The sequence below is a fragment of the Pleurodeles waltl genome, chromosome 3_1 (assembly GCF_031143425.1).
Source record: "Pleurodeles waltl isolate 20211129_DDA chromosome 3_1, aPleWal1.hap1.20221129, whole genome shotgun sequence".
Lineage (NCBI taxonomy): Eukaryota > Metazoa > Chordata > Amphibia > Caudata > Salamandridae > Pleurodeles > Pleurodeles waltl.
The window spans coordinates 612,525,140-612,549,226 of NC_090440.1; the positions used below are offsets into that span (position 1 = coordinate 612,525,140).

General features: G+C 46.1%; 1 protein-coding gene across 2 annotated transcripts in view; it reads left to right on the forward strand.

The window, feature by feature from the left end:
• The window catches only part of LOC138284374 (malignant fibrous histiocytoma-amplified sequence 1 homolog), a 216,948-nt gene that overhangs the window by 43,842 nt on the left and 149,019 nt on the right, over window positions 1-24,087 (forward strand). For both annotated transcript variants that reach the window (XM_069223080.1, XM_069223081.1), the window contains one exon: window positions 354-540. In XM_069223080.1, coding sequence (XP_069079181.1) covers window positions 354-540 — 187 coding nt within the window. The remainder of the gene's footprint in view (window positions 1-353; window positions 541-24,087) is intronic.

The following is a 24,087-nucleotide window of genomic DNA, read 5'->3' on the forward strand; positions in this document are numbered from 1 at the left end:
TCAAAATTACTTTAGGATTTTATTTCTTCTCAACATTTGTAATTTGTTAGCAGTTCCATTCCAATTTGCATGTTTGTGTCCACTCCTGAAGCATTTCACAGCTACAAACCAATAAAGTAATCTCCCATAAAGAGTTACTTTATTATAGCATTCATAAAATAGATATCAATGTGAACATATATCAATTTATTTTCATTGATTTTTGTAATAGAGCCCAGTGGGGTAATTGGTGTTCTTTACCTATGCGCTCCTACTGCGAGATCTTAGTTTGTAGCAGTGGATCAGAATGTATGTACCCACAGCTTTTTACTGACATTTCTAATCTCCCTGTACTTCCTCATTGCTCATTCTAGGTTTTGGACCTGCTTCCCCTGGACTGCACAGACTACCAGGATATAGAAAAACTCCAAAGTGTGATGCTTCAACTCGTAAAAGATGAAGACCTTTTCCCAAACGTTGTCAAAGTGCTACCCCCGGTCTACAGAAAAGTAGAAAATGCTGTATACAAAGTGGCAGAAAGTGAAGCTACAGCTGCACATGGTAAGCATTGGCTGCTTTTACTGATGACTGATTTTACCCAAATGCCATTTCTTTTATACTTCAAGATCTTGATTTTTTTTTGTTATCATTCAGTTGAAACAGTAGTGTTCACCTGTAGTTTTTTTTTAAATTCCAGCTAGATCCATCCCTGATTTGTTCATCTGTATTTTTATGATTCTTCCACTCTTGATGACATGGCCTTCCATTCATATCGGGTCGTGGCTAGGATGAGCAGATGATCTCCAGACAAAAGTCTACACGATCACCTCTTTTCATATTGAAAGGTATAGATGTTATTATCAACCTGAGTACTCTATCTGGGTTCCTTTATTTTTCCATAGAATTACGCTGGTTGCAGCTGGTCTGTTGACAGCTGCATTGTAGGTACCCAGTCTTACCTTACTAATACCTCATTCAGATTCTGGTAAGGAGGCCAGATACATGCTTCTTGCCTTCTACAGTCTAATTGGTAGAGTTGATCTAATGTTCAAGCCCTCCATATTCCCAAGGTCCAAAAGGAAAAAGAAAATGTGCACAGCCTTCCTATGTCACACAACAAGTGTTGTGTTACCAAATGTAGAGTATGAGAAAACGCAGAAGTTTTGGTGTTTGACAGACCCAATTGTAGAGTTCATATTTTGAGTCCAGCGACAGTTTGGCTCTTAGTAGTACATTTATTTTAAGAAAAGAATTGTGATAGCACAGCAGAAAGAAAAAAAGTAAATTCCCAATATATTGTTTAAAAATAGGTTGTTTGTGCTCAACTCCTCTAGCAAACATATAGTTTTATGAATGGACGCACATTGTTCTGTTTATTTGTGTTTAAACATTAATTGCTGACTATAGGAACATGGATTGGAAGCTTTTTTTGTTGAATGCTAGTTTTTTTCTTGCAAGTGTTTCAATTCCCCCTTGTCCCTTGTGCACTACCCACCCTGTCCCCCTTACTTGCAGGGTGTGGACTACCTTCTGTGGCTTGGCTGTGTCATTGGTTTCTCCAGCACAGATCTCCCCTGTTCTACCACCTCCACACCTTCTTAATACCTCTTCTTAAGGCATCCAGCCTGTCCAAGTAAAGGGTGTAAGGTTAACAACATCACCCTGTGGCATCTTACCTGTTTGGGTGTTTGAGTCTCTTAGTGCCTGACAGGGCAGAGTACCAGGGCCACGTTAGACAAAAAATGTAATATGTAAATCACTCTCGGTCCTACTGAATTAGCTGGAGTCCATTCCTTGAACTACCATGCCAGATCCCCTCAGAATGGCAATACAAGCTAGCCTAGACCAGCTGAAGCATATTTGGGCATCCTCAGGTGGGTGCAACTTCAGACCTATAGCACACTGAGCACAGAGCTCACATATGGCAGGTTTCTGTCTAGAGTGGTACAGTGAGCGAAAACTGATGAACTGGAATGCAGTCCAAATGATCGATCGCCAGTGATAGATTGCTTGAAGCATTCCTTCCATCGCCATGTTGTTTGTTCTAGCAAATGCCATAGGTGCACATTTGAAGAGAAATGATGATCCTTATGGTAGAGATTATTGTATGGCTTTGAATGAACACAAGTCTCAAGAAATAAAACTTTTGAACCTGATGGAAATGTTGGTCTTCTTTTTAATGATTTATTCAGTGATAAATTGAATGAGCCCACAAGCCTACTCAGTCTGTCATATTGGGACTGGTCAGTATATTTACTGGCAGCAACTTTCTAAAGTTGCCTTTTGTGCAAAAGTAACATTAAACTTGACTTGAGCATCAGGTTGAGTTTAATACAACAATTCTTTTGATACCTCAAAGTATCATATTTATTAGTCCCATTCAGAAGTTAGCATTTCCGAGTTGTCCACATGTAACTGTGTACTTGCCAACAGAGCTACTAGCCTTTCCACAGTAAAAGGGACAATGCAACAATGCTAGGTTTTTACTTTCAGAACATGTAAAGTTAGGAAGCTTGCCTCAGGGGTGACTTTTAAATATTGAAAAGGAAGGTTTGGGTTTTGCATCACCTAAATGACAATGTCGAGTTAGCACTTTAAAAAGTGCTCTGCCAGTTAGTAATGGGCTGGGAATCATGCTTTGCTCCGTGACACTTGTGGTGGCACAATACGGGCAAGAGTTTACAAAGGACACTTCAACTTGCAGACACAGGGTACCCCGGGTACCATATACTAGGGACTCATGAGTAAGTTAACTTATGCCAATTGTGGGTGAGACAATTACACATATACCTTTAGAGGGTCAGAGCACTGGCACTGAGGCCTCTTTGGCAGGACTCAGTGCACTTATAGAGTCAGAAAACCAGCAGCATCAGGCCAAAGACTTGGGGTGTTCATGCAAAAAAAGGCTCTTCTTTAGGCTTTTTTTAGAGGCAGCATCCAAAGCATTTGTTTTTTTACAATCTCCTTGCAGCTTAGCTTTTCAGACAAGCCCTATAAAAGGCTTTGCTTTTGCAAGTCCAACACATACAAGACACTCAAAAAACTTAAACTTGCATATATTGATACAGCCCCATTATTCCTTGTAAGTCTGAATGTTCAATAAATATTCTCATCTGCATTCTTTATTTTAAAAACTCTGAATTAACAAGGGAGAGTACTGTATGGCTCCAACACAGCCCAACACCTTTCATCTCCGGGAGTAGTGCCTATGACTGTGAGACAATTGATCCAGAAGGAGTGCACCCTTGAGACACCACAACCTACTTAAGTGGCAGAGGTTCTGCCACATATTCAGAGTAAATGAGCCCCCCTCCCCACCACACACACACACCACTAAAGTATGTCCCTGTATAATGAGCATGTCAAAGTGTTCAAGAGGTATGACAATTGGCATACCAATGTGTTTAAGACCCAAATGCTAACTGTGAGATAATGAGCATGGAAAACATAATTCCTAATAGATAATGGATTTCTTAATGTTGTAAACATCCCATGGAGTAGCCTGCCATATGCCCTCAAAGAGCTTCACCACATCATGAGGGGTAATAAGCACTATATAAATACTAATACAATAGAAAAACACAATGTTTCGTATTTAAAATGTGTTTAAACAATAGTATAGGTGCACTACTCATTATTTATACAAATGTTTGTCTGACAAATCAGCACTATTATGATCACATTGTTAACATAGTGTGGGCTATACCGGCTGCCTCACATTATGCTCACACACTCGTACATCTCATATGAAAAATTATCTACAAATTTGTGAGTGCTGGGGAAATTTGAATCTCTGCCACCATAGATTCATGGAGCAAAGCTAAATCATCACTATTACACTGTGTTCTTTAAGGTTTTACTTAAGCTTGCTTTAGTTGCCTTGTCGCTTTTATGCTCCTGTATTATCTCATTGGATAGCTTCAGACCCAGTTTCCTCAGGACAAATTGTTCCTCCTGAACAAATTGGTCAGAGATAAGAGCTTGTGTCTGTCACCTGATGACACAGACCAGACAACACCATGACGATAGTGGCACAATTTTCCATTTCAGCAATACTACTTAAAAACAAATAGATTTAAGGAGTTGATTTGCTTCAGTTAAACCCCTTGATTTAAAATAGCAGCTTACAGTGGGTTCAGATGTTAGAAGTGGATGACGCCTAACCCATTGGTTGTGGACTGCCAGATGTTTAGCTTTCTTTGGCTTCTATCTTTTGTGAAAACATAGTCATGTATTTCTGTGCACTTTCAAGTTAGTGTATTACATGGACATGTATGACCAGGGCTCTGAGTTTGAAGCATTCATCCCCCTCTCGATCAGGCCCAACCGGCCAATTTGATTCCGATATTCAGAGAATAATATCTTTCCTTGCCCACGCACCTCGATGATCTCTTCCCCAGAGACTGACTATAAGTGAATAAGTGACTCCTCAACGCCAGGGCTTTGGTCCCCTCATCATTGATTGAGTAATAGATGGTTCCATCAACAACATCTTCACAGAGAATGCAAACAAGCTGATGGAACAGACGCCCTTCCAGAACTGTCCTCAGTGGTGCTCAAGGATCCCATGGAATGAACGAGGTGCATAACCTCTGCCTCTCCCCCCCACTACAATGTCACCACATATAAAACTCATCATTCTCAATGTGAAAGAAGATGAGTCCATCAGAGAGTGCAGCAGCAAGCCTTTTATGAAGCCTCTGACCTCTTTGGGGAACATTCCTCGCAGATGTCAGGGAAAGTGAAGACGCCTTTGGGCATTCTGCCCCACTAGCTGTCACAGAGTGCAAAGGCAGCCTTCTCTTCAACTCTGATTCAGAGGAAGAGGACCAAATGCTCCCCTTGCCTCTGCACCTCCTGGTCCCTGGACAAAGACCTTTACCAGGACCCTAAGTATGGGTGGCACTGAAACACACACAAAGTCCCCAGAAAGCCCCATATTGTGGCAGAGCAACACCCTCAAGGGGGTTGTGCATCAAGCCCATCAACTAAAACACAGACTTCCAGACCTCTACCACTCTTTGGCTGTGGGTGGCATTAACCAGAGACCTTGCAGCATGCCACACTTCCATCCACCAGCACTCACTTCTTTAGGCTGCGACCCCGAAGATAATTCACAGGGCTTCATGGCCTAAGTCCATTTCAATGCTGGCACCAAGATCAGACTTGACATCAAAGTTGTGTTTCGCACCGTAAACATCTTTGATGTCAAAAACATATTCTGGCCCGAAGAACTTATCAGTGTCAGGGCCTCCCTCATTGGTCACCTCATTGGAACAACCTAGCCTCTAAAGGATTCAGGAGGAGCTGGATGTGCAGCAAAAACACCTGTTTCTCCAGTATTGGATCTTTCTTAGATTCACATGCTTGAATCATTCCCAGTTATGAAAGTGGGAGTCCCACAGTACCATAATAAAATGGTACATAACACTATCATAGGCTATAATGGGAATGAACAATCACTCTAATAGCCAGTCCATATTTTTTTAAAAGGAACCCAAACTCTAGCCAATAAGGCAACAGCACCCTCTAGAACACTACCAAAAGAGACTAGGGGCCTCATTAACAGTTTGGCGGGTGGCAGACGCCGCCCGCCAAACTCTTTAGGACGGAAGACTGCCAATATGGTCTTCCACCCGCTGGTCCTATTAAGAGTTTCCCACGGGGTCAGCGGGCGGAAACAGTGTTTCCACCTGCTGGCCTGCTGCTCGACCGGAGAAAGAGGGCAGGTGGTTGGACAATGTATGCACAAGATTTTCCACTATGTCCGCCATCACAGTTCGTGTGGCCAATTCACTGACGATAATGGTTTGATAGGCAAATGTAGTCTGATATCAGTACCATCATAAACCTTGTGCCAGAGGACAAACGATCAGAGGCAAAGAGGATCCTGCTTGAAGGGGAACAGACGTCATCTGAGATAATTGATTGTGCTATAGACATAACCTCAGCTGAGTTTTGGCAGCTGGCAGGCATTGCGGTTTTAAGGCAGCAAGGTTGGCTGAAAGCAACATCTTTCTGGTCTGAGTTACAGTCAAAATTCTTGACATGTCCTGTGATGGGGAAGCCGTCTTAGGGAAACACCTGGATGATGCCTTCCAAGCCATCAAGGCAGACACCAACACTGCTAAATCGTTGGGCACCCTGCAGTTTCGAAAAATGCCCTTTCAGGAAGTGCTCCAAAGAAGTCTTGCATCATATATACCCTTTCAGCAGTATCAGCCCTACCAACAATAGTAAATGCCATTCTACCAGCAGCAGCCCAATTAAACACCACCTGCGGTGGCCTATAATGAGCAAGGGCCCAGAAGAAAACAACCCCCTCAGGGTTGACCCACCAGTCGCAAACAGTGATCTCACTCAGGTGCCAGTTATTCCTAATACTTCAGAAGCTTTGGGTGCAAAGGTTTCCAACTTCTCCGAGCAATGGTGGCAAATAACATCAGACATATGGGTATTGGACCTTTTTACCTAAGGGCGTACACTATTTATCAAGAGGCCGCCAACCACTCCACCAAGTGGAGCGCACCCCATTTGCCTTCACTTAGGTAGGAAGCCCTCACCATATTAGCCAAAGGAGCAATAGAAAAAGTTCCCCAACCCGAAAAGGTAATGGGTTTCTAATCCAATTTTTTCCTAATATAAAAGAAAACACTGGACCGTAGACCCCTTCTGAATCTCTGAAAATTAAACAAGTATCATGGAAGCAATCCTGTTGCATGGTAACTCTTTCAGACATCCTGCATCTCATCAGCCATGGAGACTACATGACAAACTTGGAGTTACAGGATGCATACTTTTACACCCCCATGCACCCCCGTACCCTTGGAAGTGCTAATTTGATGATCACAAACCAACCTTCTGTCAGAGGGCCTTATGTTACTACCTCAAACACCCGATTTTGTAATAACCACAGATGCCTAGAGGGCTGGGGTGGTCATATGCAAGACCTACAAATCCGAGAAAAGTGGTCTTCAGTCCAAAACAGCATGCAGATAAATTGCCTAGAGCCAAAAGCCATCTGTCTACGTTTCCAGGCTTTCCTGCCAAGGATAGCAGGGTTGTCAGTGTTAGTTTGCACAGGCAATACTACCAGCATGCATTATGTGAATAAGCAGGAGGCCACAATATTGCTAGCTCTTTCTAGGGAAGCTCAGGAAATATGTAGCTGGATAATGACGCATAGGATAACACTTCAGGCAGAACATGTTCCCAGAACGAGCAATCTCTTAGCAGACACGCTAAGTAGAACTTGGAACAGCTGCCACAAAGGGGAGCTGGGTCAGTCGGCGCTAAACAGGATGTTCTTTGTCTGGGGCAAGCCGGCACTAGATTTCTTTGCAACAAGCGAGAACCACAAATTCCAGTTCTATGCAAGTTGGCATCCACATCCAGGGCTATGGGGGAATGTGTTTTTGATCAGGTGATCGTCGATCTATACATACGTTTTTCCACTGATACCTCTTATACCAAGGTTCTTAGCAAGATGAAAGCAGTACAATGTTGCACCACCCTGATCCCAGGAGGCCCAGACAGCATTGGTTCACGGAGATGCTTCTACTATCAGAATCCAACCACATTCACCTGAAACTATCCAGAACACTCTTGACGATGAGCCACTGCCAGGTCCTTTATTCAAAAAAACTTCTCTCCAATTATGTGCATGGCTCCTGAGTTCCATGAATTTGCAAATCTGAATATTCCCCAGGACTGCAGGTACATTTTCTCAAAGGCAAGGGCTGATGCTACTATAAAGACATATAGACTGAAATGGAAATGTTTCTGCTTGTGGTGCCAGAAATCAAATGTACATCCTATTCAGGCATCACCTGAACAAATACTAGCTTATGTCCTGTCACTAGCAGTCAGTATTAGTGCATGCGTCAATTAAAGTACATTTTGCTGCAATGTCAATAAATAGACGCTCCTCAAATTCTCTGTCTTTGTGGTCAAACAGAATTATTAAGCAATTTTTGAAAGGATTGTTCTGGGTTTTTCCTCCAGTGGGGACTCCTCCCCTCTGAATGTAATGCTATCACAACTCATGAAGAGTCCATTTGAATTGCTATGCAGAACAGACCTCTAGTTCCCATCATAGAACGATGCACTGCTGCTGGCATTAACATCAGCCATAAGGGGGAGGGAAATACAGACTTTTACAACTAAAGAACCTTTCTTACACTTTACAGATGATGCTGTAATTCTCAGGACCAATCCAGAATTTATCCCTAAAGTCCCATCGGATTTTCATCTTAATGAACCTGTAATACTAAGAACTTGCTTTCCAAATCCATAGTCACCAGTGGAAACTTTCCTACATACACCAGATGTCTGAAAGTCTACTTACATTGCATCAAGCAGGTCAGGAGAACAGACCAACTGTTGGTTGCATATGGACACACCTGTAGGGGTGCACCAGTCACAAAAGCATCCATCACTTGATGGATCTCAGCTGAAATCCAGTTCTGTCATTCCAAAGCTGGCGAGCTACTGGCAACTAAAATCAAGCCTCATTCAACTAGAGCAGTCTCCATCTCAACTGCTTTGTTTCTGGAATGCCTCTAGAGTAGATATGTCATGCTGCGACATGAAAGAATGTACATACATTCATGCAGCATTATTGCCTTAAATCAGCATGCTTTGTTTGCTGGAGTGCCCCTAGAGAAGATATGTCATGCTGCGACATAGAAGAATGTACATACATTCACGTAGTATTATTGCCTTAAATCAGCACAGCACAGTGATGCAGCTGTTGGGCATGCTGCGATACGCCATTTATTTTAAAACGGGAGACACTTTTGGTTATATGTGTTTGCATTTGTATTTATAACAGGTAATAATATATGGTTATATGTTTATTCCTGTACATATGTATATTTCTCTGTATATATGTGTTATACCCACCATCTGCTATTTGTGCTATTAGCATAAGAAGTATACAGTACAGTAACTGCTTGCTATTCTGATTCAAGCATGTGAATCTATGAAAGATCCTATACTGGAGAAGAAAATGAGTTACCTGTAACTATAGTTCTCCAGTATTGGTATCTTTCATAGATTCACATGCAACCAACCCTCCTCCCCTTTAGAGGCCCACATTATTGATACAGGATTAACGTTTCCACTAGTGTTTAAACATCGGAGGGACTTAGTTGGGTGTGTTCTAGGGGGTACTGTCACCATATTGGCTGGAGTTTGGTTCCTTTTAAAAGGATATGAGTAGGCTATTAGGGTGATTGTTCATTGCCATTATAGCTTATGATAATATTATAAATGCAATATTATGGTACCGTGGGACTCTGACGATGGGGAATGACTCAAGCATGTGAATTAATGAAAGATACCAATCCTGTAGAACTACAGTTACAGGTACGTAACTCATTTTCTTATACACAGATGAGAAGATCTCCACAAAACTGCCTTCCAAGCTCACAAAGACTTTGCCTTGCAAGAAAAAGCAGACTTTTGATGAAAAACTTTCTTTGAAGCCTCTCCCAACTCTCATGCATAACAGACACAATAACGGGCCCCAAACCCCTCCACATGTGCCTTTTCCTCTTCTGCCACCACCTCCTCCACATTCATCACCACCATATTTTCCAGAGGACCAGAGGGTTCCCCTTATTCTTATCATGGGCCAGCAGCCCCTTCCACCCCATAAACCCTGATAAGGCACCATTTGATTTGGTGCCCACCAATAACCGGTTGGATTACTACGACCATGATCCCCCAGAGAATCCTGACCTGGATCACTGTCTTATAAGAACATCAACCCCAGACAACATCACAGCGCATCACAAGTTGATACAAAGAGAGGGCTATGTTTCTTGAGGTGGATATGCACGTTCTTCACAAGGAGGATAACGTTTCAGTGGAGACATTGTCCAGATCTGAGAGAACAGTGCAGTTCTTCTCGATGCTGAAAGGTATGTTGAAGTCAGCCGTAGACACTTTCAAAGACCTCCCCCAGGCAAGAATGGTAACCCCCCAGGTGGAAAAAAGTATATGAACTCCCCCAACAATCAACCCTACATCAGGGGTAATGTCCCTTTCAATTCCCTTGTGGTGCATACAGCACACAAGCATGCTAGCATGCTAATGGTCAGGCCACAGGCGATGCTGACAGACCCCCCCTATAAAACAAAGGAGAGCAAGAAGTTGGATACTTCAGGGAAGAGGGTATTAGTACAGCTACCACCCGCTGGAGGTTGGCTATCTCAGTAGGCCTCATCTCTAAGTATGATTGGGTGCAATAGAACAAGATGCAGGAGTTGGTGAAGCATTTCACTGAACAGTTCAGGAAAAGAGAGGACAAGCTAGTACAGAGGGTAAGACAATCTCTAATGCCACCAGATGCTGCGGACACCACTTCTAGAAGAGTCAACACCATTGTCATTATCAGACACCACGCATGGCTCCGCATTTCGGGTCTTTTGTTTAAAAAAAAATTATTTTATATATGCTTTTACATTTATAACAGTTTCTCACTCAATACAGTTTTGTTGTACAAGCACACTTCAAAAGTAATCTAATAAATGTGTACTAAGGTCCGTTGGCAGAGTCAAATATGGTAGTTCATTATGACGATGATGCCCGCTCCTCGGTCCAGTCTCTCTAAAACCATAATAGATTTTGCTAATTCACAGCCACACAGCTCCTGTGGCATACCCAAGGGTTAACAGTTTATCTATCTGATCCATATGCACAAATACCACTCCCTTAATCACCTTCAGGTTGTCCTGTGTCCTTTCCAATTAAATATATCTTATAGGCTCTCCAGTACTGTTTGGGTCTATTTTTCAGGGGGATCAACTCATTGTATATATCTGTCTGAGTATTACAATATAACATATCAGCATGCCATTCTTTTAAAGTTGGCAAAGGGCCACGGTTCAATCTCATGGCCACCCTGCGTTTTGCCAGCAGCACCCCATGGACACCAAGCGTTGATCTCCTCCCTTCACATCTCTGTCACAGCCTAGGAGGGCAAGGAGGGGTGTGCACCTTACCTGGTTCCCCACAGTGTCCTCCAGCACGCTAAACATGTTTTCCCAGAAACGCTGTAAGCCCCAGCAGGTTCACGCCATATGGAGAAAGCCCGCCTCTCCCTCTCTGCATCTGGGGCAATCTGCCACACTGGGCAACCCATAGTTGAAGAGTCTAAGAGGTGTGTAGTATGTTCAATTAATGAATTTGAAGTATATCAGGCTGTGTCTGCCATTGAGTGATATGTTACGAGTCATGGAGCCGCAGTAGCGCTACTGTGCATCCTTTAAGTGTATCCCTAAATCTCTTTGCCATTCCACCCTTGCTTTCATCAATCCATTCTCACAGACCTCCTGGGCATGTGCATGAATTCTGGTCACTAGCTTTCGGGAGTGTCATCTATGATCATGGAAAGGGCCTGCATGCCTGGCGGTTCAAGCTTATCCTTCCCCAGCAGTGCACCTATAGCATGATGGGCCCTATAGTGGGGTTATTGTTTGCATCTGTTCAGAAACCAATGCCCAGGTGCTCATCTTGTCCTCATGGAGGAGTGTCCCATTGTCTTGATGTCCAGCTTTTGCAATGTGGCAACCGTGTTCTTGTCTTGCCCAAGCAGGAAACAGGCACACCACCCCAAAGGTATACCAGGAGAGTATAACATGAAAAGCCCCTGTCCAACCCAACAGAGAGAGCGGCAGCCTGACCACTTCTCTACATTTCCTGCCAATTTCTTTATTGCATTGCTGTAATTATCCAACGTGACTATCTTGGGATCTGTGTGTATTTGGATTCCTAAATACCGAACTAAGCCCGCCTCCAACTTGAGGGAAAGTCCATATCTATGGGAGTCGTGATCGTGTCAAGGGGAACACTAAAGATTTATCCCAGTTAATCCGCAAACCAGAGAGGGCACCAAATTTCGTGACCTCTTTGAGCATCTGCGCAAGATTGTGTCTGGGGTCGCATATATACAATAAAGTATCATCCGCATATGCAGAGACTACCAGGTTATAACTTTGGAACCGGAGGCCTCGGTGTCTGTGGTAGTCTTGCAGTGCACATGCAAGCGGTTCTGCTACAATTTCATATAGCAGGTGTGACAGTGGACACCCCTGTCTGGTTCCCTGGTAATAGGTATTGTTTCAGAGACCGATCCATTAATCCTAACTGTTGCTGTGGGTGCTGTGTAAAGAGTGTGTACTAATTGCAGAAATACTTCACCCACCCCCTTGCGTCGAAGCACTGCTATCATGAATTGCTATTCCACAGAGTCATAGGCCTTATCAGCGTTGAGAAAGGATGCACCTGCTCTCACCTCTGGGTCCAAATGTTGTATCACACCAAACACTGTGCGAAGGTTTGCCGTTAAACTGCGGCCTGGAATCAATCCTGACTGCTCCAGTTTTATCAATTTGTGTAGCAGTGCTGCCAAACTATCTGCCAGAATTTTAGTATACATTTTATGGTTAATGTTAATTAAGGATAGTGGCCTATATGATGAACACTGTAAAGGGAATTTACCTGGCTGCAGCAATGTAATGACTAACGCTTCTCTCATAGAGGGCAGCATCTCCTTGGCTCCCGTCATTTCCTCATACACTGCCATCAGGTGGGGAATCAATAAAACTTGGTAGGTTTTATAGAAAGACACTGTCAGCCCATCTGGGCCTAGGGCCTTCCCGTCTGCCATGTTTATTAGGGCCGTACAAATCTCCACGGGTTGCAGAGGTGCCATTAGAAACCCTCTGTCTGCATTCATCAACTGTGGCATTGTAATATGCATCAAATAGTCGGATATTACATTGAGATCTGGGGTGATCTTAGTAGCATAGAGTGCTGCATAATAGTCACGAAATCAGTGCATAATCTGCGCCGGGTCTTAGGTGACCATTTTTATCTTCTATCACTATAATTGCGTCCCTCTCCCTATTTGGATGTGCCAGCCCCTCCAGTGTCACGCCCAGATGTTCCCCTCTTCATATACACGAGCCGTCGCGTATTTCCCCATGTGCTGAACTTCGTTATGTGCTATATCCTGAAATTCTATTATCTTCTCCTGGATGCGGCCCAGGAGTTGTTTGTCTGCTGTTATGAAGTGTTCCCTGTTCAGCTGCGCAATTTCCCGCTCAAAAAAGGCTAAGCAATCATGCAGAGATTTTAGGGCCCCGACTACTTGGCTATCGTGATCCATTGGATATAAACTTTGAATGTTTCCCACACTGTGCTTATGCTAGTAACCGAGCCAATGTTCACCTGAAAGAATTCCTTGATAGCTGTGGCTAGGTCATTTTGGAACACTGCATCCAATAATGAGTATGGGGGGAACCTCCACATAAATGAGGGGACTTGCTTGGCCCCACCTCAATCTCAAGCGGGACCTGTGAGTGATCCGAGTATTTTCTGGGCAAAGGGTCCTCCACGTGTGCTTGTGGGACAAGACTCCTGGACACACCAACCAGAGGCCTATGCGTGTGTGCAAATCATGGGCTGACGAACAATGAGTGTCTGTGTCTCCATATGTCTACCAGCCCAGTGTCCGCTGCGATCTCGATCACCACCTTGGCTGCAGCAGTTGGTCCCTTTCGTGTGCCTCTTGACCAATACTTTGTTGGATCCAAAGTGCTCCCCCATGTCGCCACATTTATAGCTAGGTCAAAATAAAACTTGGGATTATCATAGTTGGGGCCATACATTTCGACTAGAAGAAAGGTGAGGCCTCCTCAGCTGCAGCGAGCCACAACATATCTGCCATTGGGGTCCATTGCAAGCTCCTGAAGACATATGCCTGAATGTTTAGCTGCCCATATGATTACTCCCTTGGTGTGTGATGTGAACCGTTCCGCTAAAAACTGTCCCTGCAGCCTCCGTGAGGTAAGCATAACGCTACTCGGGGCTAAATGTGTTTTACGCAGTATGGCCAAGTCAACCCTGTGCCGCTGAAGGTTGGCTACTACCTTCCGCACCTTCTTGGCATCATTTAATCCTCTGACATTCCATGTCAGCATCCTCAGAATACCCGACCCTGCCCGGCCATCGGCCTAAGATATGTGGTCTGTCATGTGATGCGTTATGTGCTATGGCCTGTTATGGTCTCCTGCAAGCAAGTAATATTACATCTTTTGATGACAGCCAGCCAATCAGGCTTATTAGATATTCCTGTGACTTTCCAAGTGCCCATGTCAATAATGCTCCCATATCTATTTTTCTGAAAATCTAATTTGGCCTAAGGTCAGATTTCATAACCACTACCTAATTAGTGACTCTACTATCTATAACAAAAGTATCAGGGAAAGGACGCTCACATATAGGCATGACCCATAAAGTCAATTAAGGTATTGATGGAACTTAGTAGTTCACAACGGGTATAGGTTTTAACAGTATATGTCACATAGTTTAACATTTCAAGCCCAGAGTGTTTAGATGGGTCCCTCTAAGAATTTATATCATCAGGTCTGTAAAAGTAGCCCAAGGTAACAACTGTAATGCAGCTACATTGTGAACAATGGTGGTGTATCTCTCAGGGAATGATATTCTCAGAAGCTAGATTCCTAAGATTAACAACAATAGATCAAATCTGTTTATTTGTAATTTCAAATATAAACAATGCATATGCAACAGTACGTATTAAGACTATAGCAGTAACATACAATGTGCTCTATGCATGTCGATAAGACAACAGCAAAAAAAAGACAAAGTAAAAAAACTTCAAACATACTTTCCCACAGTTGGCATACAAAATTACATCAATATCTTAAACTCCCAGGACTTGTACCTGCGCAGACACGGCCCCGGATAAAAGCAAGCATTGCACACCCTATTCTCCTCCTTCAAATCAACCTCAAAACCCTCAGGTAGGCTGGGCATGTTAGTTCTGTGAACTCTGTAAACAGTATTTGTAAGAATGGTTGCCACAATTCCTTGAAATCATCACCACACTTTAATGAAGACAGGGTAAGCTTTTCCATGGCGAGAATAAACCATAGCTTATGGAGCCATCTGATCAGACCCCCACATGCTTAACAACAGCTGTGTGGCTGCATTTAACACTAAGGCCAGCTGTCTACCTTTCATTGACTTCAAAGGGAAGGTGAGCACATTAGGAAGGCCCAGTAAGATGTACGCAGGAAATCTGGGGATATGAGTATCAAATGCCGAGTCAAGAGTGTCTAATATTCTCCCAGTACCTAAGGAGCTTAGGACAGTGCCATAGGAGATGAACAAATCTGACTTAGCAGGATCCCAGGCATGGATCCTTGCCGGAGTTCCACCGGCAGGGCCTGAAACACATACAATACACGGGGCAAGATGGTCATCTTAACTGCCGCCACCCGACCTAACCACGACAATTTAAGCCTCCCCCAGCTCTCCAGATCACACTGCACCTCCCGCGTCAGTTTCATATAATTCAATGTCGCTGTACGGGCAACCGTGGAGCCCAACTCGACCCCCAAGTATGGAAGCTTCGAGGTAGACCATATGAAATGGAATCTATCCCTCAAATCCTACCCATGGCCTGCGACTTTAGCATATTGATTCGGAATCCCGAGACCCTTCCAAATTCCTCAAGTACATTCATTAGCCCAGGCAACAAGGTCGTAGGTTCCGCCAAAGTAAGAAGAACATCATCCGCTTACAGTGAGATGAGGTGCTTATCTCCCCCAAACTTAACGCCCGTAATCCTAGGGTCATCACGCAGCCGCTGAGCCATAGGTTCCATATACAAGGCAAACAAGAGGGGCGAGAGGGAACACCCCCGCCGGGTTCCTCTTTGAACCGAAAATGGCGAAGAGAGCGTCCCATTAACCCGCACCGCCGCACGGGGCGCTCGGTAAATACATTGTATCCAAGCCATAAAACCAGGGCCCAAACCAAAGCGTTCTAACGCCTTAAACAGGTATGGCTAATGAACCCTGTTGAACGCCTTTTCAGCGTCAACAGAGAGGAAAAGCGCCTCCCTTCTAGAGCGCTCCATTTTATCCAATAAATGGAGCAGTCGTTTGGTGTTATCGCTACACTGTCTAGGCGGTATAAATCCCGCCTGATCAGGATCGACCAAGCCTGGCATATAGTAATTCAGACAGTGCGCCAATATGCCTGTGAACAATTTGGCATTGATGTTAAGGAGCGAGACCGGCCTGTATGAAGCGCAATCCTCGGGGTCCTTCCCTGGCTTCGGAATCACCACAATAGTGGCATCAAGCATGCTAGACGTGAGAGCCCCCGTGAGTCGAAAAGAATTAAAAAGTCGCACCAGAACTGGTACCAGCTCCACACAAAAAGTCTTATAAAAGAGTGCAGAGAAGCCATCGGGCCCAGGTGATTTCCCGACCTGCAAGCGCGAGATTGCTAATATAACCTCTTCCGCCCTAATAGGTTGCTCGAGAGAAGCCGAATCTCTCTCAGACAGAGGCGTAGTTGCTACACCCTCTAGAAAGGCCTCCGGAGAAGAAGTACCGGGCTCCTCTGCCTGATATAATGCCTGATAAAACTCTGCAAAGACTTCCGCTATTTGGTCACTTGTACGAGCCTCCGTTCCCGAGGAAGAGCGAACCTATTGTATCATTGACACCGTTCGCTGCGCTCGCAACCTATGCGCTAGCAGCTTCCCACACTTATTACCTCCCACATAATACTTGTGTTTGCGGCGCGCCACTGCATATTCTGCCCTATCCCAGTCCAACCGTCTCAACTGTTTCCTTACTTTCTCCAGCTCGCGCCAGACTCTCGGTGCCCCAGTGCGTTTATGTGAACGCTCCAACTCGCTCACACGCTGCTCCAGCTCCGCTCTGAGGAGTCTCCTTGCCTTATTATCTCTAGCCGAGAGCGACATGACCTCCCCCCTAACGACAGCCTTCAGTGCCTCCCACAGCGTCGACTCAGCAACGGTCCTGTCGTCATTCCGGACGAGGTAGTCTGTTATAACATTGCGGATCTCTTGTACTGTTACATCGCTCTGAAGCATTGAATCCCTAAACCGCCAACCCGAAGCGACCACTCGCTCCATATTTATGTGAACCACAACAGTAATCAGGGCGTGGTCCGAAAGAGATCGGGGTTCAATCAAGGAATCCCTGATCCAGGATAGGAATTCCTGCGAAGCCAAGAAAAGGTCTAGGCGGGCATATGTCTTGGTCGCTGCCGAATAGAAAGAGTAATCTCTTAAACCGTGGGGTAGGCCCTACACCACACATCCACCAGGCCACACTCACTCAGCCAATGACGACCAGCTTCAGATATAGACCCTGTCTGCCCCCACCTGTGCCCTGAGTGGGCCAAGCCTCCGTCCATCACTAGATTGAAATCGCCCCGACCAGAATAGCGACATCTGGGGACTGCAACAGCGGGGTCAATGCTCGTTTTAAGAAGGCCTCCTGCTGAGAGTTAGGCGCGTACAGAGAAGCAATAGTGAAGGAAAAACCCCCTAACCTCAATCGCATGACCAGAAGCCTCCCTTGAATCTCATGGAGTTTGGACACCACTTCCCCCGGGAATAAGCGCGCTAGTAATATCGCCACCCCTGCATGCTTTGTTGTTGACGAGGACCAAAACTGCCTAGGGAACCACCTAGAGCGCATGCGAAAGGTGTCTTTCGGGACGAGATGCGTCTCCTGAAGCAAACATATATGACAGCCTGACCTCTCCAGGGTGGAAGAACAGCCAACCTCTTGGTAGGATTATTGAGCCCACGAATGTTCAGACTCGTACATTTAATAATCATGCGCTATGATAAAAGTCGCAGGCAAAGAGGAGTAGAAAACGCAATAAGAAAGTCCCCGTGCCCAGATCTACCCCACCGGTACCCAGAAGCCCTGGGAGAATCTCCACATGAATGCCAACCTCGCTGGGAAACCCAACAAACATCAACCATTACGCACAACAGGTGCAAAAAACATATAAGTCCTCGCACATCCATCCTCACGAGGAAAAGTCTCCAGAGGGCAGAAGAACCAGCCATGTTTGGTGATCTACGTCCTTCGCCCCCGCCGCCCCAACCCTCTCCAACGGCCGACGTGCCGTTCGCAGCAAGGTCCACCGGAATTCAGGACACCCCTGGGCATACGTTCTCTGTGCCGACGTTCCGGCCGCCACACTACTCAAAGCGGACTCCCTCTCAGATCTCAACTCCGAGGGCGACGGGCGCCGCAGCCTCCGCCTCTTCTCCTTTCGGTGCCAGCACGGGGGGCCCCCCCCACCATCAAGGCTGACCCCCCCTCTCAACACCTGGGGTACATCCTCCAAACCCAGGATCCGGGCCGCCTCAGAGACAGATGTCACCTGCCGAAGCTGCTCCTCCCAGCAAAAAACCAGATGGAATGGGTGACCCCAAAAGTAAGAGACATTGTGCGCCCGCAAATGTTTTGTGATCGGTCTAAATTCCCTCCTCCTTTGCAATGTACGCACAGAGAGATTCTGGAATAGTTGAAGTTCATGTCCCCTAAATAGTACCTTCTGAAGAGTGCGGGCACGCTGTAAAATCCGTTCTTTGAGGACAAAGTTGTGAAGGCAGGCCAGGATGTCCAGCGGGCGGTCCCCGGGGCCACCACCACGGCCAACTCGATGCACCCTATCCAGGACTATCGCCTGCGTCTCATCCGGGCCAAGCAGAGAACGTAACAGGCCCCTTACATAGTCCCCGATGTCCTCCTTCTCCCCCCCCACTGGGGCCCCCCTGATGCGGATGTTTTGTCTCCTCGAGCGATTTTCCAAATCCTCGACAGCTAACTGGAGATGATCCTGCTGCTCTCGGAGAGGGACAACCTCCTGCTGTAGGCCCGCTAATTCTTTGCCCAGAGGAATCTCACCCTCCTCCAATTGCGAAACTCTCTCCCCTTGTCACCTCGCCACGCAGCTCCCTCACCTCCTGGGATATGTCCCGTCTCAAATCCTGAATATCACTACGAAGCGAGTCAAACAGGGAGGTCAAAAAGCCCTTTGTGACCGGTGAGCCTCCATCATAATCCTCGTCCAGTCGGCCCTCTGGGGGTCTTGTCGCCGGCGATTCCTCAGCCATGCCACCCAATGTCATACGGGCGCCTGCCAGCATGTCCTTCACAGACCGCTCTCGCTTAGACTTAGACGTCGCCATATTTTACAGGCCCAGTCGCGAATCGCCAGGTCAGATGCTAACGTATTTACAGCACCTCCACCGGTAGCAGAGTGGACGAAATTGTACAACAAGTTCTGCATCAGGGCCCCGCGCCCAGAGGTCACCTCTTGCAGCTCGTAGATGTTAGGGCCTCCGCCTTCCTGTGCCTATCCCGCTCTCCCCGACAATCGTGGGGGCATCCGTGTACCGAGGCCAGTGTTCAGAACCAACACCCGGACCTCCTCCGCTGCGGCGTCCCAATTTGCAGTTCCTAGCTGGGCCCCCACTTACTTGCTGTCATGGGAGGGCGCTGGGTGAGTCGTGGCGCTGCAATGGCCTCCCCCATCCGCACCCGGGAGCTCGGGCCTCTCCTCCGTCCGCTGAGGGGCACACCAGTGTAGGGAACCAGCTCCCCGCAACCTCAGCTCAAAGGTCTTAGGGTCCCGGCCCTCCGCTCCGCCCCGTCAGAGCCAGGGCCCGAAAGTGCCAAAAAACAAAAAGGGAGAACGGGCCAGGTTGGCGCGATACCCCCCGGCGCCAAAGCAGACGAGGCGCCGGGGAAAGATCCTCCCGCCGGCGCAGGCCGCCGCCCACGCCGTACCGCAACCAGGGCTGCGACTCCGCGCCTGGCGGCTCCTGGCAAACAAGAGCCATCCAGCGCGCCCCAGAGTCCACAGAGGGCAGATCGCGGCTTGCGGCAACGTCCGCAGCTTCTGGGGGGCCTCAAAGCGACCCCCCTAGCGGACCAGACAGCTCTTCAGAGGGCCCGGGCGGCGGAGCTCGGACATACACGTCCTAGCACGCTGCCATCTTGGCCATGCCCCCCAGATTAACAACAATACAATGCCCGTCAGATGATTTTTTTCGAGTTCCTAACCCAATTTACCTTTCAAACTCTCAAAATCTCCTCATATAACTGCCAAATGTTGCCCACCCTTGTTGAGAGAAAGTTAACAGTTTTGTTCTTTCAAAACCACACGAGTCTCAACATAATTATGAGGGAGGCCCTTGGATATTTTTATTATTGGGACATATGGGGTTGCCTGCGGGGGCAAATGTATGGTAAAATTGATCAGGGGACCCAAATGTATTTCAGTGACTGGATTTAAATTATTATTCTCCATATTCTCTATGGTTACCATATTTCTAAGAGTGTTAATGACAGGGTTTTTGTGGGGATGTTGTTATTCCATGCTCTACCATTGTCCTGAGATGCATTTGTTTGACCAGCCCTCCTTCCCCCTTCAGGTGGAATTGTATATGCAATTGAACAAATTGATGGCATCGTAAGCCTATCAGAAATTCTGAAGAAGGGACTCTAATAGCATCAGATTTATCCTTAGGGGCAGAAGGGTAAAAACATTTAGGTATTTGAGTCCCTTGGATGTTTCTAAACTCAAGGTAGCAGGGTAAGCCATTTTCCAGGGATGTAATGTTACCTAATACAATGTCAAAGTTTGTCTTCATAGGATTTTCCAACTTCAAGAGGCATTCCTGCCATTTTTGTGTAGGATTATGGCAGTATGAAGAAGATTCAATCAGTACAAGATTATCCAAGATAATATTTGTAAAGCCAGTAGATTGAGCGAAAGGGCTGTATATTCAATTATCTCTTCAATAAGACACCTGTTTTTGATCTTTCTTTTACTTTCTCTATGGGGGGTAGGGAGGGTGCTCAAAATGGCATTTAAAAAAATATGTTGTTACGTGTTTCCTCTGATTAATTACACGAAATGGGGTCACATTCTTTATTTTGATCAGTCGGTGGCTGACGAGTTACAATATACTCGGATTAAATTAGCAGCTCTTTGATTGATTCAGTTTCTGAATTGATAACTCCCATAGCATTAGTCAGATAATTTATTTTAGAGGAGCCCACATGCTCGCCTTTCCCCACACTTTTTAAACAGATAAAGTTCATCTGTGCTTACATGGCTGGGGGAATTGTATATGTCCAAAGAAAATAAAAATAAAAAATACCAGCCTCCTTCCCCTGCACTTAAAAGTGCTCAGCTTTAAAGCCCCTCCTCCTGGGCTTTTATGGCAGATTATGGGGAATGAAGTCCCCTCATGGCAAACAGCAGAGATGGTGGATACTGCATGTCATTATCTTACACAGATCTTGTGAAAGTGTCAATGTATCTAAACAGTGACTTGCAAACACTCAACGTGAGAAATTGGGTTGTTGATTGACTTAGGAGTGAGTCCTGATAACGCAACAGCCACAATCATTTGCAGGGTGAACCACAAACAGTCAGAAATATAATCTGAGCTTCACATGGGGTAGCTTGGCACAAAAAGCAATCAGGCTTAACTTAGAGGTAATGTGTAAAGTATTTATGCAGCACACAAACAAGAATAAACTGAAAACACAACACAAGCAAAATCCCAAAGCAACTTAGAAAAATAGAGTCAATTTTAGTAAATTATTTGACACCACAACAACAAAAATCCAATCAGTACAGCCGGAGTGATGACGTTTTAAAGTTCAAGGTTAAAAATAGCACCTAAAGGATAAAAGCGCCAACCGTGGACATCCAGTCACCTTTAGCACCACAACCAAGGATCCAGGAATGTATGGGGACCTCTTGGGTATTCAGGACTCACTCGTGCTGGGTACAGGTGCCAGCTCAAGATGATGGGAGGATGTTATGCTCTTGTGGCTCTGAGCAGGATGATAGCAAACTAGCCCTTCGAATAACTTTTGGTAGTCCTGGGTGTAGTTGTAGATGCAGGGCTCAACAGCTGGGCTAGACTCTGAAGTTTCAAGGTAGACTCCAGGCAGCAAAGCAGTTCTTCCAGGTATAGCAGAAGTCTAGCAGAGTGCAGAGCAGGTCACAGGCAGACCTCCGAGATCCCTTCCTGAGGTCCGGTAGTGAAATGAAGAGTGAAATGAAGAGTGGTTCTGAGAGTTCTGTTTTTATACCCTGGTGACTTGCTCCTAGAAGTTGGGATAAGTTTCTGTAAAGGTGCTGGGAAGTTCTGGGAATTTCCTGTCTCCTCTGCCTTGGCTCCAAGTTGGCTGCACTAACAATACAGCGCCGTAAGGCCTATTGTGAGGAGACAGGGCACAGCCTATTCAGGTGCAAGTGAATCTGTGCTCAGCTCTGCCCCCCACATGAAGCCAGTTAATGGCCCATAGAGGCTCACCTAATCCCGCTATTGTGTGACTGCCTGGAAGGATTTCACAAAGTCTGTCAGGTACCAAAGTCTGTCAGTGATCCAAGACAGGCTGCAGGAACAAAGGCCTAAGGGCAGGAAAACTCAAACTTTCTAAAACTGGCAATTTCAAAAAGGTAATGATAAGTCCGACTTTACCATTAAATATGGTTTATCATTACAATTTCATTGGTACCAAACATGACATATCTCCCTCCTCATTTAGGAATTACAGCTTATGAAATGTAATGAGTCCCCAGTGTTATCATTTGGGAGGGATAGGCCTCAGTAGTGGACAATGAATTTGGGAGTTCTTCACTACTAGGACATATAGGGGGTCATTCTGACCCTGGCGGTAAATACCGCCAGGGCCGGCGGTAGCACCGCCAACAGGCTGGCGGTGCTCCGCCGGGCATTTTGACCGCGGTGGTACAGCCGCGGCCAGAAGCGGAAAGCCGGCGGTGTACCGCCGACTTTCCGCTGCTCATGGTAATCCGCCATGGAGGCGCAGCTTGCTGCGCCGGCCTGGGGATTCTGACACCCCATACCGCCATCCTGTTCCTGGCGGTTCGCCCGCCAGGAACAGGATGGCGGTATGGGGTGTCGTGGGGCCCCTGGGGGCCCCTGCAGAGCCCATGCCAATGGCATGGGCACTGCAGGGGCCCCCGTAAGAGGGCCCCACAAAGAATTTCAGTGTCTGCTTTGCAGACACTGAAATTCGCGACGGGTGCAACTGCACCCGTCACACCTTCCCACTCCGCCGGCTCCATTCGGAGCCGGCTTCCTCGTGGGAAGGGTGTTTCCCACTGGGCTGGCGGGCGGACTTTTGGCGGTTGCCCGCCAGCCCAGTGGGAAACCCAGAATGACCGCCGAGGTCTTTTGACCGCGGTACGGTCTTCTGGCGGTTCCCGCTTGGCGGGCGGCTCCTGCCGCCCGCCAAGCTTAGAATCAGGCCCATAGAATTTAAGAGTACTTGTCCAACCTTTTAATTACACAGCACTCTAACCTATGGGCTGAATAGGGCCTACCTCAGGGGTAACATGTATGTAATAAAAGGGGAATTTAAGGCTTGGCAAAGGGGTTTAAATGGCAAGTCGACATGGCAGTGTGACACTGCATTCAGGCTGCAATGGCAGGTCTGGGACAAGTTTGAGAGAGCTACATAGGTGGGTGCTACAATACGTACTGCAGACCCACTGGTAGCATGTACTTTACAGTCTCTGGTCATATCGTCTACCACTCTATAAGGGACTAACAAGTAAATTAAATATGCCAATTAAGTATATGCCAAGTGAGCATTGGGAGTGAGCACCAGCACTTAACACTGGTTAGCAGTGGTAAAGTGCACAGAGTCCTAAGGCCAACAAACAGATTCAGCAAAAAAGTGGAGGGAGAAAGATAACATTTTTGGGGATGCCCTTTCAGAGAAGGCCAGGTCCCAACACTTGTTATCTCCAAGTTCACACAGTGAATGCGTGAAAGGAAATGTAAGCTAAAGATGATGCAATTGATTAGGGACTTTTTACTGAATTAACATATTTTTGTCTACCTGATCATTGGCCTGTCTATCTCAGCCCTAGATATCGCATGTCATTGTCTTTCTAGGAACCTGTGAAGGAGCAAATCATCCAGACAATGGCATAGATAACAAGCATTGGCATAGCCAGTAGGTCTCGCCCTTTGGCCCTCATAAGTGTTTAAACATGCAGCATATTGTTCAGAACACAGCAGCTATTTTGTTTTTAGGGGTGTTAACAGTGTCTCTTTCTTTAGACATCGAATGGCCACCTTCTAGGTTACACTTACACTGGTACTGCAGATTATGCTTAAAAATATATATTGATGTAGAAAACGCCGACGCCGTGATGGATGCTGGT